The 12,515-nt window shown below is 34.6% G+C and overlaps 1 protein-coding gene across 1 annotated transcript; it reads left to right on the top strand.

Moving 5' to 3' along the window:
* Positions 1-10,106: 10,106 nt before the first annotated feature.
* Positions 10,107-11,988, top strand: LOC138324606 (somatostatin receptor type 2-like). The gene has a single exon (XM_069269658.1). It carries the CDS (start codon positions 10,368-10,370, stop codon positions 11,682-11,684), a length of 1,317 nt encoding a protein of 438 aa, XP_069125759.1. The 5' UTR covers positions 10,107-10,367; the 3' UTR covers positions 11,685-11,988.
* Positions 11,989-12,515: the final 527 nt, after the last annotated feature.

Raw genomic sequence — 12,515 nt, forward strand, 5'->3', positions numbered from 1 at the left:
GTCTTTGTCTTGCTATATTTATTCGTCAGGCAATGGGAAACAATAAATAAACCAACTATCAGACTGCGGTGACGTGTATTTTAATTGTGTGAAGACATTTACTGTAGAACTACTCATTTTCATGGCTACTTATTTTCGAGATTTCCGCATCAAAACAAGTTCGCACACATTACTGTAGACTAAGTTTCTTTCGCGTTCGATTTATTTTCGCAAATTTCGCGATCTAGGTAAATTCGCATTCGTATTTATATGCGAATTGATATCTTCCACTATTCCTGCACAATTAAATTCAAATGTATGTCCATTCGATTTTGAATACGCGAAACTTAATCACCGCAAAAATATTTTGAAACGGAAACATTTAATAGCCACGAAAAAAGTCGGTTATAGTTACTTTCGAGCACTAAAGATTTTTATAGAATCACATTTCAATGTAAGCTTGGTATTAATTGCGTAAACTTATTCGTGGAGATAAATTTTCGCAAATTTACTATAATCGCTAAATCTGCTAAACAAAATCGCGCGTGAAAGGGAGCTGGTTGACAGCTATTTGTTGTTGAATATCAGCAAAGTTTCCGATTTCTTGTTAGATTATAACTATCGTATAAATCGCGTCGATGGTTTGTTGCCCGGTCATTATCTAGAAGTATTATGTAATCGGGAAGAATGTGTCCAAATGATCCTTTGTGAGAAAGCCTTGAGTGTTTTCCTTGGCTCCACTAACAATGTCATAATAACACAGTATGATGAACGGATTTCCAATTATCTTGCTCTTTAGACGTCAGAAAAACAGGAATAATCACGAAGAGAAAGTACAGGGAAAATAAGCTGGTGAGAAAAATGAAATACTGCATAGTTGTTGAATTTCGCGGGTGTAAAATTGCGTGATTTATTGTTTTGTTTTTATTCGCCGGGTGTTATTTTCGCTAATTATCTTTGTAGCATTTAAAAGTGTCATTCACACGACAGGCTATAATATTTCAAACTATTAATTTGATAAATTTCGCGGTTTTCGATGGATCCGCGATTTCAGCGAAATTTAAACCCCGCAAATATTACCGACTATCGAGTACTACCAAATCTAGCGAATTTATACCATTAACTTTCAGGACGTGTTGAAAGTACACAGCATACTGAAGCATGGTATAAAGCTACCAAGTTAACTGTTTATATTTTACATTATTGTAAACATTAACCTAAATATATGGGGAAAACCATTGTCAAGTTTTGGCAAATCTGGGACAAGGGGGAAACAATATAGAATGAGTCAATATGACATTTGAAAAAACATATTTTACTATAGCAATATTTATGGTTCCTTTTTGTCTTTATGGCTTACTAAACAAAAGTACATTTGCATCAAACATTGGTTTTAGAGTGGTAGTATAACACAGTTTTACAGTATTACAGTGCATTTGCGAAAGAAACATAATTTATCCTTTTGCAAAGAAATGCATTATCAAAAAAAGGAAAACTTAAAAGCAAAGACGTATTGGTGTTGTGTTTCTACTTATCAACGTAACACAATATTGTACAGGATTTGCAATGCATCAAATAAATGTTCACCGTTGTGGTATTTGTTACTTGCTCCAGATTTTGTTTTCGTAGATAGAAAAAAAGTACCAGAGTCCTGTATATACGAAAGACCTTAACAAATTGAAAAAAGGAAAATCTTTTTATTAATTTTGAATCAAATATTTGCCATCAGCTGGCAAAGATGTGATAAATGTGATTGCTGTATTACGATATGTGCAAAGTTGTTATTTATCGATCTTGCGTTTTAATTTGTTAATTTCCTATGTTTTTAGCTTTATTGTGATTTTCTTCGTTAAAATGATAATTTAAGAGAGGAATCAATATATATATATTTATTTATTTTATAATTTGTTTACACCAATCTATTTATGAAGAAATAAATTATTTCCAACTATTACCCTGACCGTTCAATAAAACCTTGTTATATTGCACAATTTGAAGTTATATTGCACGCTTCCATGGAACCGTTATATTGCACAGTTCGAGATGTTATGTAGACTGGATTGCCTGCCTTAGTTTTTCTACTCTCTGCTACGCTTCGCTCCGAAAATACATAAATATAAATAGAATTTATGAGCGCAGCCTATCGGAGAAAATTGGTACTAAGGCAGGTAATCCAGTCTAGATCTTATATTGCACGGCTTTTGGAACACCTCGCCGTTGTTTTCTAGCTTTGTAGAAAACCTCCGAGGAATCATGCTTAACAGTGAGTTACATTATTATGACGTCACAAAGGTTCACGCTCAGTTTCGCAGTAGCTTTATAGATCTCGAAATAGGCACGTTATGTAGACGTTTATCGAGTAGAGGACGGACACGGCGAATGTATTAGATTAAAAGGTTGCATGCAGGTCTGATAATGTTAAAGAAGACAATGAGACATCCAAACCGGAGTTACAACGTGACGTACGTGGTTATACGTCAATCTTCAATAGGACTTGAAGCTTCTCGGTGCTGATGATATTGTTAAGTGATTTTCCTTTTCGTTTTATGAAAAATATTCAACTGAAAACCGATAATTATGTAATAAAACAAATATTTCATGGGTCACTGTGCTCTAGTTCATAATATTTACCCCTCGGTGGTGGTAATCAACAAATCGGCCATCGACCTCGTGCAATATAACATTTGTTGATTACTACCACCCCTGGATAAATATTATGAACTAGAACACAGTTACCCATGCAATATTTGTATAATATTTATGAATAAATTGGAAACAAGCTATAACCTATTATCGATCCAATCGACTAGAACATGCAATCTTATATTACATCGGATATATATCATTGACAAAAAAAAACTTGTTGGCTGATTTTGGTCATGTCGCTTTGTCGCATTTGCGACCCCGCTTTGCGACAATTCGCCAAGTGGAAAACGCAGGACATTTTGAAGAGCGACGGTGCGGCAATGCGCATTGTTGTACTGTCGTATGGTGCTTTATCGCACTGTAGCGATGTGTAGCATGACGCATTGCTGCACTGTCGCATGACGCACGCATTATCACAATGTCACATGACATGATCGCCAATGCGACAGTGCGACATGGCCGAAATCAGTCACCATGAAAAGTATCAACTCTCAGAAACAACAAAATAACTCTATCGTCCTAGCTTTCGCTGTAGACAGCATTGAAGAGATCTTTTCTTATCTACATTCAGCGGTAGCTTATCGCAATCAATAACTTTACAGGGAGTTATTACGGAATTGACAGATTTCTCGAAAGCCAGGAAATATAGTGTGCTAAGATTAATCCACTTTACATCGACTACAACGCCTGATTCGGTTGTTTTTTCCTTGTGCATAACGCGAAGCCATATACTAGTCGTGGGTATGGAATGCTACGTGATGTTTGAGTACGTTTCTAACAGAACCACTTACCTTATTATATTTCTGACATAGCATGTTTTTGTAAAATGTTACAAATATTATATTTTACAAATGGAATGCAATAAAATGTTATATTTATAAGGGTTCACATCTATGAGGTTTCACTTTCGCTGAAATCTTGTTTTGACCTAGACAAAAAAAAAGTTTGAGGTTTTTCAAATAAAATTTATCAATATCTGTAGCAAGTCATCTTCGCTAGTCAAGGCTTGGTTATTATAATCGACTTCTGTTGTGGAATATTTTATGCTGGAATTTTAAGAAACGACCCATTTGGCGACCATTTTGAAAATATGTCTTTTTCACGTTTTGTAAAGCCAAAATTTCGCCATTTTTTTTTTTTTTTTTTTTTTTTGCTTAATTTATTTTTATTTTAATAATCACAGCTGCGACAGCTAGCTGTATCGAGGTAAATGTTACTGTAGAAATATCAAAGACTAATACGGGGAATGATAAACACTTATCTCGTTATTTTAATATTTTAGGGTAATTTCAGCATGATGCTATTCTGAGATAATATTAAAGTGTTATTATTAATAATTGTTATATTTTTAACCCTGAAATTGTACATAGATGATCATAGAAGTACTTTATAGTATATTTGTTGTTGGTTTTTGATAAATGTCGATCGGACTTCAATATTGATATATGTTTTATTAAAATAAGGAAAATATGAAAGCATTCTGTACCATAACTTCCAAAATAGCAAAAGTGTCATGCAGTAACACATATGGTCTTTGACTGTTATCAATATTGTTAGAATTCAAAATTTAAGACCGGTATCAAAAAGTCATTGAATTTAATTATTAGCACCGGATTTAAGCATTCCTGCCTTTTTTATTGTATAATGTTACCGATACATTAATTTTGCACTATCATGGTTCGTAGGAAGCCGTTCTTTTTGCTGATTGTCTTTGAATGTGTTAATTGCGTGAAATGTAATTTGTGACCGTACCGGGGTTGTGTTTCTCTTGGTTGTACCATCATTTCCGTTACTAGTGCGTGTTATCAACACCTTGTCTTACACCGCATCTTTGTATCAGAATTCAATTTGAAAGTCAATTACGGCTTGGTGCAACTGATATAAATACTGTTTATGGCGCAATGTATTGTATGCTGTCTGGCTTTCTCTATATAGTTACCCTCATTCGGGGCACCACGACAACATGTAATAGACCGATAAATATACAGATAAAATGTTTTTTTACGACAATACAGCCTAATCAGATCCATCAATGCAGATGATTAGCATTTTATCGCATGTAATTCGAGTATTTTCTACATTTCATGATTCCTACAAATTTACATACATCACTGGTTTAATTTATTATTTTAGGGCTTAATGTTCTGGTAGGGAAATTTTGATCAGCAAGGGATTCCGGATTTCCCGGAAGTGACGTCATTGGAATTGCTTAACCATAATTTTTAATTAATTGACAGACAACGATTAATTGTACCGAATTAATTTTATCATTTCCAACTGACTTACAGATTAGGTCTAACTCTAACTGATCAAATCACGCGAAAAAATCCTTTCCGCTTGTTGTAAATAAAACGTAATAATGGAATTGTGGAAAACATTGTCTTTAAAAGTTAATTAGATGTGTAGGATGGATGTCTGTTATCACACACAAAAGATTAATTGTATTTACTGTTCATCGATTCCATTTTATGTCGTCGCGAATATAAATCTACACGAAAACAGCTTTTTTTTGCCGAAAGTTAATTAACTCATCTTAATATAAACAGAAAATTACTTTTGTAATCCAGTTTTCAATAAAAAATATCTTTATTTTTAATGAAAACTGTTTCTTTTTTTAAACTGTAATTGTAATTAATCGAATTTGTGGCAACTTACCATTTATTCGAAAATACAAAACGGCGGCGATGTGTGTATGCTTCTATCTATAGCAGCCCACCATCTACGAGTCTCAAGTTTGGAGTATTTTGACCATCGATTTTTCTAGAATGCTTTATACCATTATAACCTGTCAGACCTTCAAACGACACATGCTGTAATAAGAGTCATTACGAAAAAGATTCTTTAGCCTAAAGGCGTTGGAATATTTGCAATGTAAAAGCATTTTTAGGAATGAAGAAATCATGTCAGCTGTATGTGCCATTTTAAGGGGAATAGGGAGCCTTTCTGTCAAAATGCTTCCCCTATGTCTGTGATGATTCATAAGATATTTTATTTTGACTTACAAAATATCCCTTAGTACATACTAATTAAACAAAAAAAAGTTATAGCGCAAAAGGCAAATTTTCTACATCATTATGGCTAATTTATTCGATAGTCGTCAAAGCTAAATATGATATATTCCTTGCGTTGTAATAATTGGGCCAATTATTTTCTTACAAATTAAAAATAGATATACAGTATATTGCGGTACAAGTATGTAAATCGACTCCATATCATATCAAGATAAGATATCAGAATGCAAAAAAAACTCGGTTGTTTTAACCAAACGCCAAGTTACTATCAAATATGCGGTAAAAACAACTTATTGTTAGGCAACTTACTTTCGCGTTTGAAGGCATGTTGACTTTTTATTTCGAGATCCAGACTTCTATTATTCCACTTTAACCGTATTTTATTTTTTACGCGGATTTTATTTTCATGAATTCTCATCACCCGCCAAGTACGCCGAATTTAATCACAGATGCAGAGTGCTTCAACATTCTACAGATACATGTATATCTATTGTCTCCGTTTTGTATAGACTTAGAACACTACTTATGACCAAAACGTCAAACCTATGGCTACAAAGGGCAATAATATTCATTAGTCACCTAATGAGGCTAATTAAGGCTAATAAGTCGCACCACATCTTAGGCACAATGGAATCGCGGTCAGCGCTTTCTATATCCGTTATATTAACCCCCCGACAGACTCAATCTGCCTCGCTGTCGTGTCTATGGACATTGCTGTACGTGTTATTTACGATTTTTCTGCCGTCAGCTGGCCTAAAGCTAGGTCATTAAATTGGCCAAGAATTGTTTATATCGTCTATAGTTAATATCATTCATACCATTGAAGGATATGAAAATCTACATCGTCACCTGCTGTTTTCCAGTGGGCATCAAAATGCCGCGCTTAAGTGGAACGCCGTGGGCTGTGAGAACGCTGTTGGTCAAACAGCGAGACAAATATTACACTCCAAATAAAAACAATTACCCTGCTCTGTATTCTGATTGTAGAAGTATTTTTAGGGTTACTTTTAGTCTAAATTACTAAAATTGCCGGCAGGCCAAACGAACTATCACCCTATAATAGAACACTGATTATGCTTCTTTCGAGAACGAAGTGTCACGTGACCTAAATTTTTACGTTGTTAAAATAGCTGGTTATGTTCGATTTCCTTTTAAAATCTAATGTAATTATTAGGAACACCTTTCTCTCTATGCAATATGTTTTAAATTTGGGTGTAATTATGTTTTTGGGATACAGCAACATGTATTGTGGCTCCTTCTGAAAGTAGGGTTTTTTACCATTTTATAGTATTATCCCACTGCAACATGCTGACGTAGACACAGAATACCACACCCCATCCGGTCACATTATAATAGTACTGGCAACGTGTAAACCAATCGTCCCGCTTCCTTTGTATTGAATGCTAAACAGGATCTCTTTTTTTAAATATTTTATATAAATCTAATTATGCATCCTACCCCAAACTCGATCGAAAACGAGGCAATGACAATAGAATTATTTTAAATACTACGAAGAAAAAAGCTTTTTGGGAAGAAAAATCATCCCAAATTTAGTTGCCTTTTACGAGCATGTCATTTAGTTTAAACATTCTTTATTTATATATCAATATATGAGTATACAAAATATAGAATAGCTGAGATTGGAAAACAAGCTTTAAACTTACATCAATTCCATAGCATATTATATGGGCGGCAGATGATATTGACAACCTTTACAAATCAATTTATTTTGCTAAACTTCCAAATGAAAATATTACATTGACACAACACGTAACTGAATGATCGTACTGCGCCTAATGTATATGTCATCTGTGTTTAGCAGCATCGGGCTTCTCTATAGGATGGCAACTTTTATTTCACAATTGTCAGCTAGTTCCACTTCTTTGTTTGGATTCACGCTTAGGATAAAACTGCATTAACTAATTTTTAAATCATTTTATTCATTAATAATCCTAAATATAAATACCAGCATTCGTTATCATATTTTGACATGCACTGGTGTCGAATATGCATAGGATTACGTTCATATTAATCGTGGTGTTATACTATATATGCGTAGGATTACGTTCATATTAATCGTGGTGTTATACTATATATGCGTAGGATTACGTTCATATTAATCATGGTGTTATACTATATATGCGTAGGATTACGTTCATATTAATCATGGTGTTATACTATATATGCGTAGGATTACGTTCATATTATCATGGTGTTTACTATATATGCGTATGATTACGTTCATGGTGCTCATTGTATATGCGTAGGATTACGCTCATATTCATCATGGGGCGCTCCTGTATACATGTATGCGTAGGATTACGTTCATATTGATCATGGGGCGCTACTGTATACATGTATGCGTAGGATTACGTTCATATTGATCATGGGGCGCTACTGTATACATGTATGCGTCAGATTGCGTTCATATTCATTATGGTGCGCTTCCGTGCACTATGCTATATATAGGTCGCCCAATGTATGTTACACACCGATGCATGACCAACATATGACAACCTATCCCCTAATACAATTAACAAAATGCATATTAGCAAACTGTCTTCATGTCAAATTCAATTTCAAGTGCAACCAAATTTTATTTCAATGATAAATTGAAAAAATAAAGAACTCCAATCATTCCAAGTTCATGTAGACTTGTCAAATTTAACTGAAAATAGCCAAAGCTTGAGTTATGGTGACGTTTGCCTGATATTGATCTAAGATTGACTTTTGATAATATTATACTTTTCTACTAAATAAGGAAATCAATTTTGTTCAAGGGTGGTACAAGTGTAAGGTGTGTAACTTTTGTAACTGAAAAAACCACAATGTTCGGTTTCCATGTTTTAATTGATAAAATAATTATATGAGGACGCCTACATTAAGTAATGGTTGTGGTAATTACGTGTCTTTCGGGAAATTTTATAATGCTGGTGTTGTATTATCACTAGGACTTTTTCTTTTTAATGGATCATTCTATCAAGAATATTTCATAAAGTTCCCCTGCTTACAAAAAAGGCGACTGTATCCCTGAGTCCTGAACTAAAGGAAAGACTCCCAATTTAAGGCAAAAGTGATGGGTCATTAAGAAGAAGAAAAAGAAAATTAAGGAAGAAAGCAAATAAAGTTTCCCCAAAACAACTTGCCTTATTTTATTCACGACGAATTATTCTTAACTAAACAAAGCATGTAGTGCTGTGTGCTATGGTTTCATGGGGAATTTCTTTGAGTAAAATCGAAAGAAAAATAATGTTCACTTTATTTCTTAAAGTTGTATTGTCTATGATTTGCTCTGTTTTTGTCATAGAAAACATTTAAATTTGACCGACTTTTGTAAAGTACGTATTATGTCGTTCACGTAATGCGACCCGGATTTCGATATTACCGAATGTTTTTTAAACATGGCGTTGATCTGTGTTCACTTTTAAAATGCATGGCATCCCTTTCATTTATCTGATTTATATGTTGTTGCTTTTATGATATGAAGCATCATATATATGCATCCATATTCACACATTGTATGTTTTACAACTTTACAACAATTTGTTAAAGTGACAATTACAGGAAATAAAATTCTAATAGCCTTTCTATTTGTTCTACTTCTGTTTATTTCTTTGCGCAATTTACTCTAAGTGACTCCACATTAAATACTGCGATGGATATAACATGTCTGCCTAGTGAAACCATTTTTGATAGATAATCGACTGTTGTTTTAGTATGTTGTGTTTGATTTAAATTCTAAAGATGAAGTTTCTGGAATTTTATCTTAATTAATTTCAAAATTAAATTACAGTATCTATTCATGTTTTGAAAATTCCATTATGTTCATCAATTTATATGAGATACGTAATGTGCTGAAATTTTAATTGTGAAGTTACCCTTATATATCTGACAATGTCAAGTTCAATAGTAGATATTAATATAGCATCACAATTTGACAAAACTATACAACAATACTGTTAACCCCCGAAACTGACGGATGATTAATTACTTTACGCAAAAGGAAAGGTGACGCCTGTTCATCTACATCTATAGAAAAAAAATAACAATACCTTCACTATTGATTAAAGCACTAGCGGGATTAATAAACCTCATAAAAACATCTTTTACGTAAAATAAACCAAAGGATTTCTTCTCATATTAGACACCGATGTTATATTTGGCTGTATTCTTTTTTGGTTCCATCATATTTGTAAAGGAAGTCTTTTTGGGCTACGTTTAACCATGTAGTTACGGAAGGTTAGCGGGTCGGTCGCGAAGATAGATGAGTACCTTTACGGTTTTAGCCGATCTGATTATGATCCATCTATTGATGTATAATTATCTTGTCAATATGTCTTGTGGAGAACGAAGCTGGAGCCGGTGTACACCTGATCGCCGGTAATAAACAGGGCTTGTTTGTTCTACTGTCATGTGATTGGTCGTGCCCACACATCTTTGTCGCTTTACATGCTGGTAAATGTAATGTGCCGATCAGTATTGGTACGACGGCTGGGCCTGGTGTACCAACAGTAATGACAGCAGTGGTATTATCACAGGATCGTAGCGTTGGTGACAAGCACGGTGCTACGCACAGCTTTGACTTTCCCATGACTGAAATAATTGTCGTCTGCTCGATATCAATAATGTGATATTTAATCATCAAACAATTTTTAAGGATGTTTTATTTGAATCAGTATAATATATAATAGTCTGTTCGAAGTAACTTTGTTGAATACAACATAAGAAAAAATGGCGTTAAATAATACTACGGACTTGCTGGATTGTGACTACATTGACAATGGTTCAAGTGTTTCAGGAGGAATGCGGGTTGCAGTTTCTACATACGTTGTTGTCGTTTCTTATGCGTGCATATTTCTTTGTGGTATTATTGGAAATGGCCTGGTCATCTACGTGGTTTTACGATTCTCCAAAATGAAAACAGTAACCAACTTATACATTCTGAACTTAGCAGTGTCGGATTTTCTTTATCTTCTTCACTTGCCGTTAATCTCGACGACAACGTATCTTCAATATTGGATGTTCAGCAATGCCGTTTGTAAGATAAATTTTGTCTTGTATTCCATCAGCTTTTTCGCCGGAGTCTTCACATTAACATCTCTTGGAGGAGATCGCTATATCGCCGTATGTCATGCCATAAAGTCGCAGGAATACCGAACGCCAAGGTACGCAACTCTTGTCATCACGGGTATTTGGTCTTTGTCGTTCTTTGTCATGCTGCCTACCATTCTCTATTCGAAAACGGTGCCAAACCACAACTTTCCTGGGAAATTAACGTGCACGATTGAGTGGCCATCTGGTCAATTAATACCGACTGAAAAGGCATACACGTGGTATACATTCCTGCTTGGATTCGGAATTCCAATTTCTTTGATTTCGGTTTTCTATCTTCTTGTGGTTTTGCGACTGAGAACAGTAGGACCGGTTAATAAATCCAAAGAAACCCGAAAGGCTCATAAGAAGGTAACCCGAATGGTGCTGACAGTGATATCTGTTTATATCGTGTGCTGGCTGCCATATTGGTGTTTTCAGGTAAACCTTACACTAAGACCTAAAGACAAAAGTCTGGAGGAATGGGAGATACTAATGTTCAATTTCTTCACTGTGTTGACATCTTCAAACAGTATGCTCAATCCTATTTTGTATGCTTTTCTCAGTGACAATTTCAGGCGAAGTTTTTTGAAATCTTTCCACTGCACAAGTTTACCGGACGCCAATCGTAGTTTGTATGCGGAGACGAGTTTACCAACGAAACATAGGCGGAGTCGAGATTACGCTTTTGGAAAGGGCAAAGACACAGAGAACATAGAACTTAAAGAACCCGAGAAAAAATCGCCGTCTCAAAATAATGATTATCCCAACCATACCAATGGACATGTTACTGAGAAGTGTCGCCTGCTTCAAATGAACAAATTCGCAAAACATACAGAGGAGAAAATAGATCAAAAAGATGGCATGGATGCAGACGATTTCGACGAAGTTGTCGACCACTCCGATGTTGCTGCTTTATATGCCGACAAACAGATTCAAACAAGGGAAATTGTGTGAATACGTGCCAGCCGATGTTCCTTGTCGATTAGACATTTCAGGATACGTGACTAAACTAGTGTTTTAAACAGGAGTGTTTACTCATGCGATACCACGATCAGACGCATCAGATATTTTATATGTTGTAAGTACTTCATCGTTTCATTTATATAAATGTCATAAATATGTCTCTTGACAGGAGGAAAATGATAAAATGATACCAAACCAACAAATACTAGAACTCACAGCTATTGTTGCTTTAAGTATGTCCCTTGTATTAAAAGAATGTACGACTTATATCTGTGGAAACCAATTAAAACGTGTAAATCAGTCTTATAGTGTGTCCTTATTGGTTGGTATTTAAGAATTAAATTGTAGATTTTTATTTATCACATAATCCGCCTGATATCCAGTGATTCCCCCGTGTAATATTTTCGCATATGTCACTAGTGTAATATGACCTGGAGAGGTTTTCAATGGCTGAAAAAATTCATTGTGACGTCAAATAGAAACAATAAAATGACGTTAGGGAAAATGACGTGACGTCATAATTACGATTACTGCGGGACAAAATGGCGGTCTCTGCTGGATTTTCGGTCATGTTTTTACGTGAAATTCTTTGTTACTTAGGTATTTGTAGTTATGTGATAAAAAGGATTTTAAATTTGTGGTAATTTCATAAGCGATTTTATGAAACTCGTCTCGAAGTTTTAAATTTTGCTCGCCAAAGCTCGCAAAATAAAACTTCTTAGACTCGTTTTATAAAATCTCGTATGAAATGAACACTCAATGAGGATCCTATTTGAAATTGATACATACAGACAGACCTGTCTATAATGACCACCTAAGTAG

The sequence above is a fragment of the Argopecten irradians genome, chromosome 5 (genome assembly GCF_041381155.1).
Source record: "Argopecten irradians isolate NY chromosome 5, Ai_NY, whole genome shotgun sequence".
Classification (NCBI taxonomy): domain Eukaryota; kingdom Metazoa; phylum Mollusca; class Bivalvia; order Pectinida; family Pectinidae; genus Argopecten; species Argopecten irradians.

Coding starts and splice junctions, on each gene's coding strand:
- LOC138324606 (XM_069269658.1), top strand. CDS start 10,368: ATGGCGTTAAATAATACTACGGACTTGCTGGATTGTGACTACATTGAC.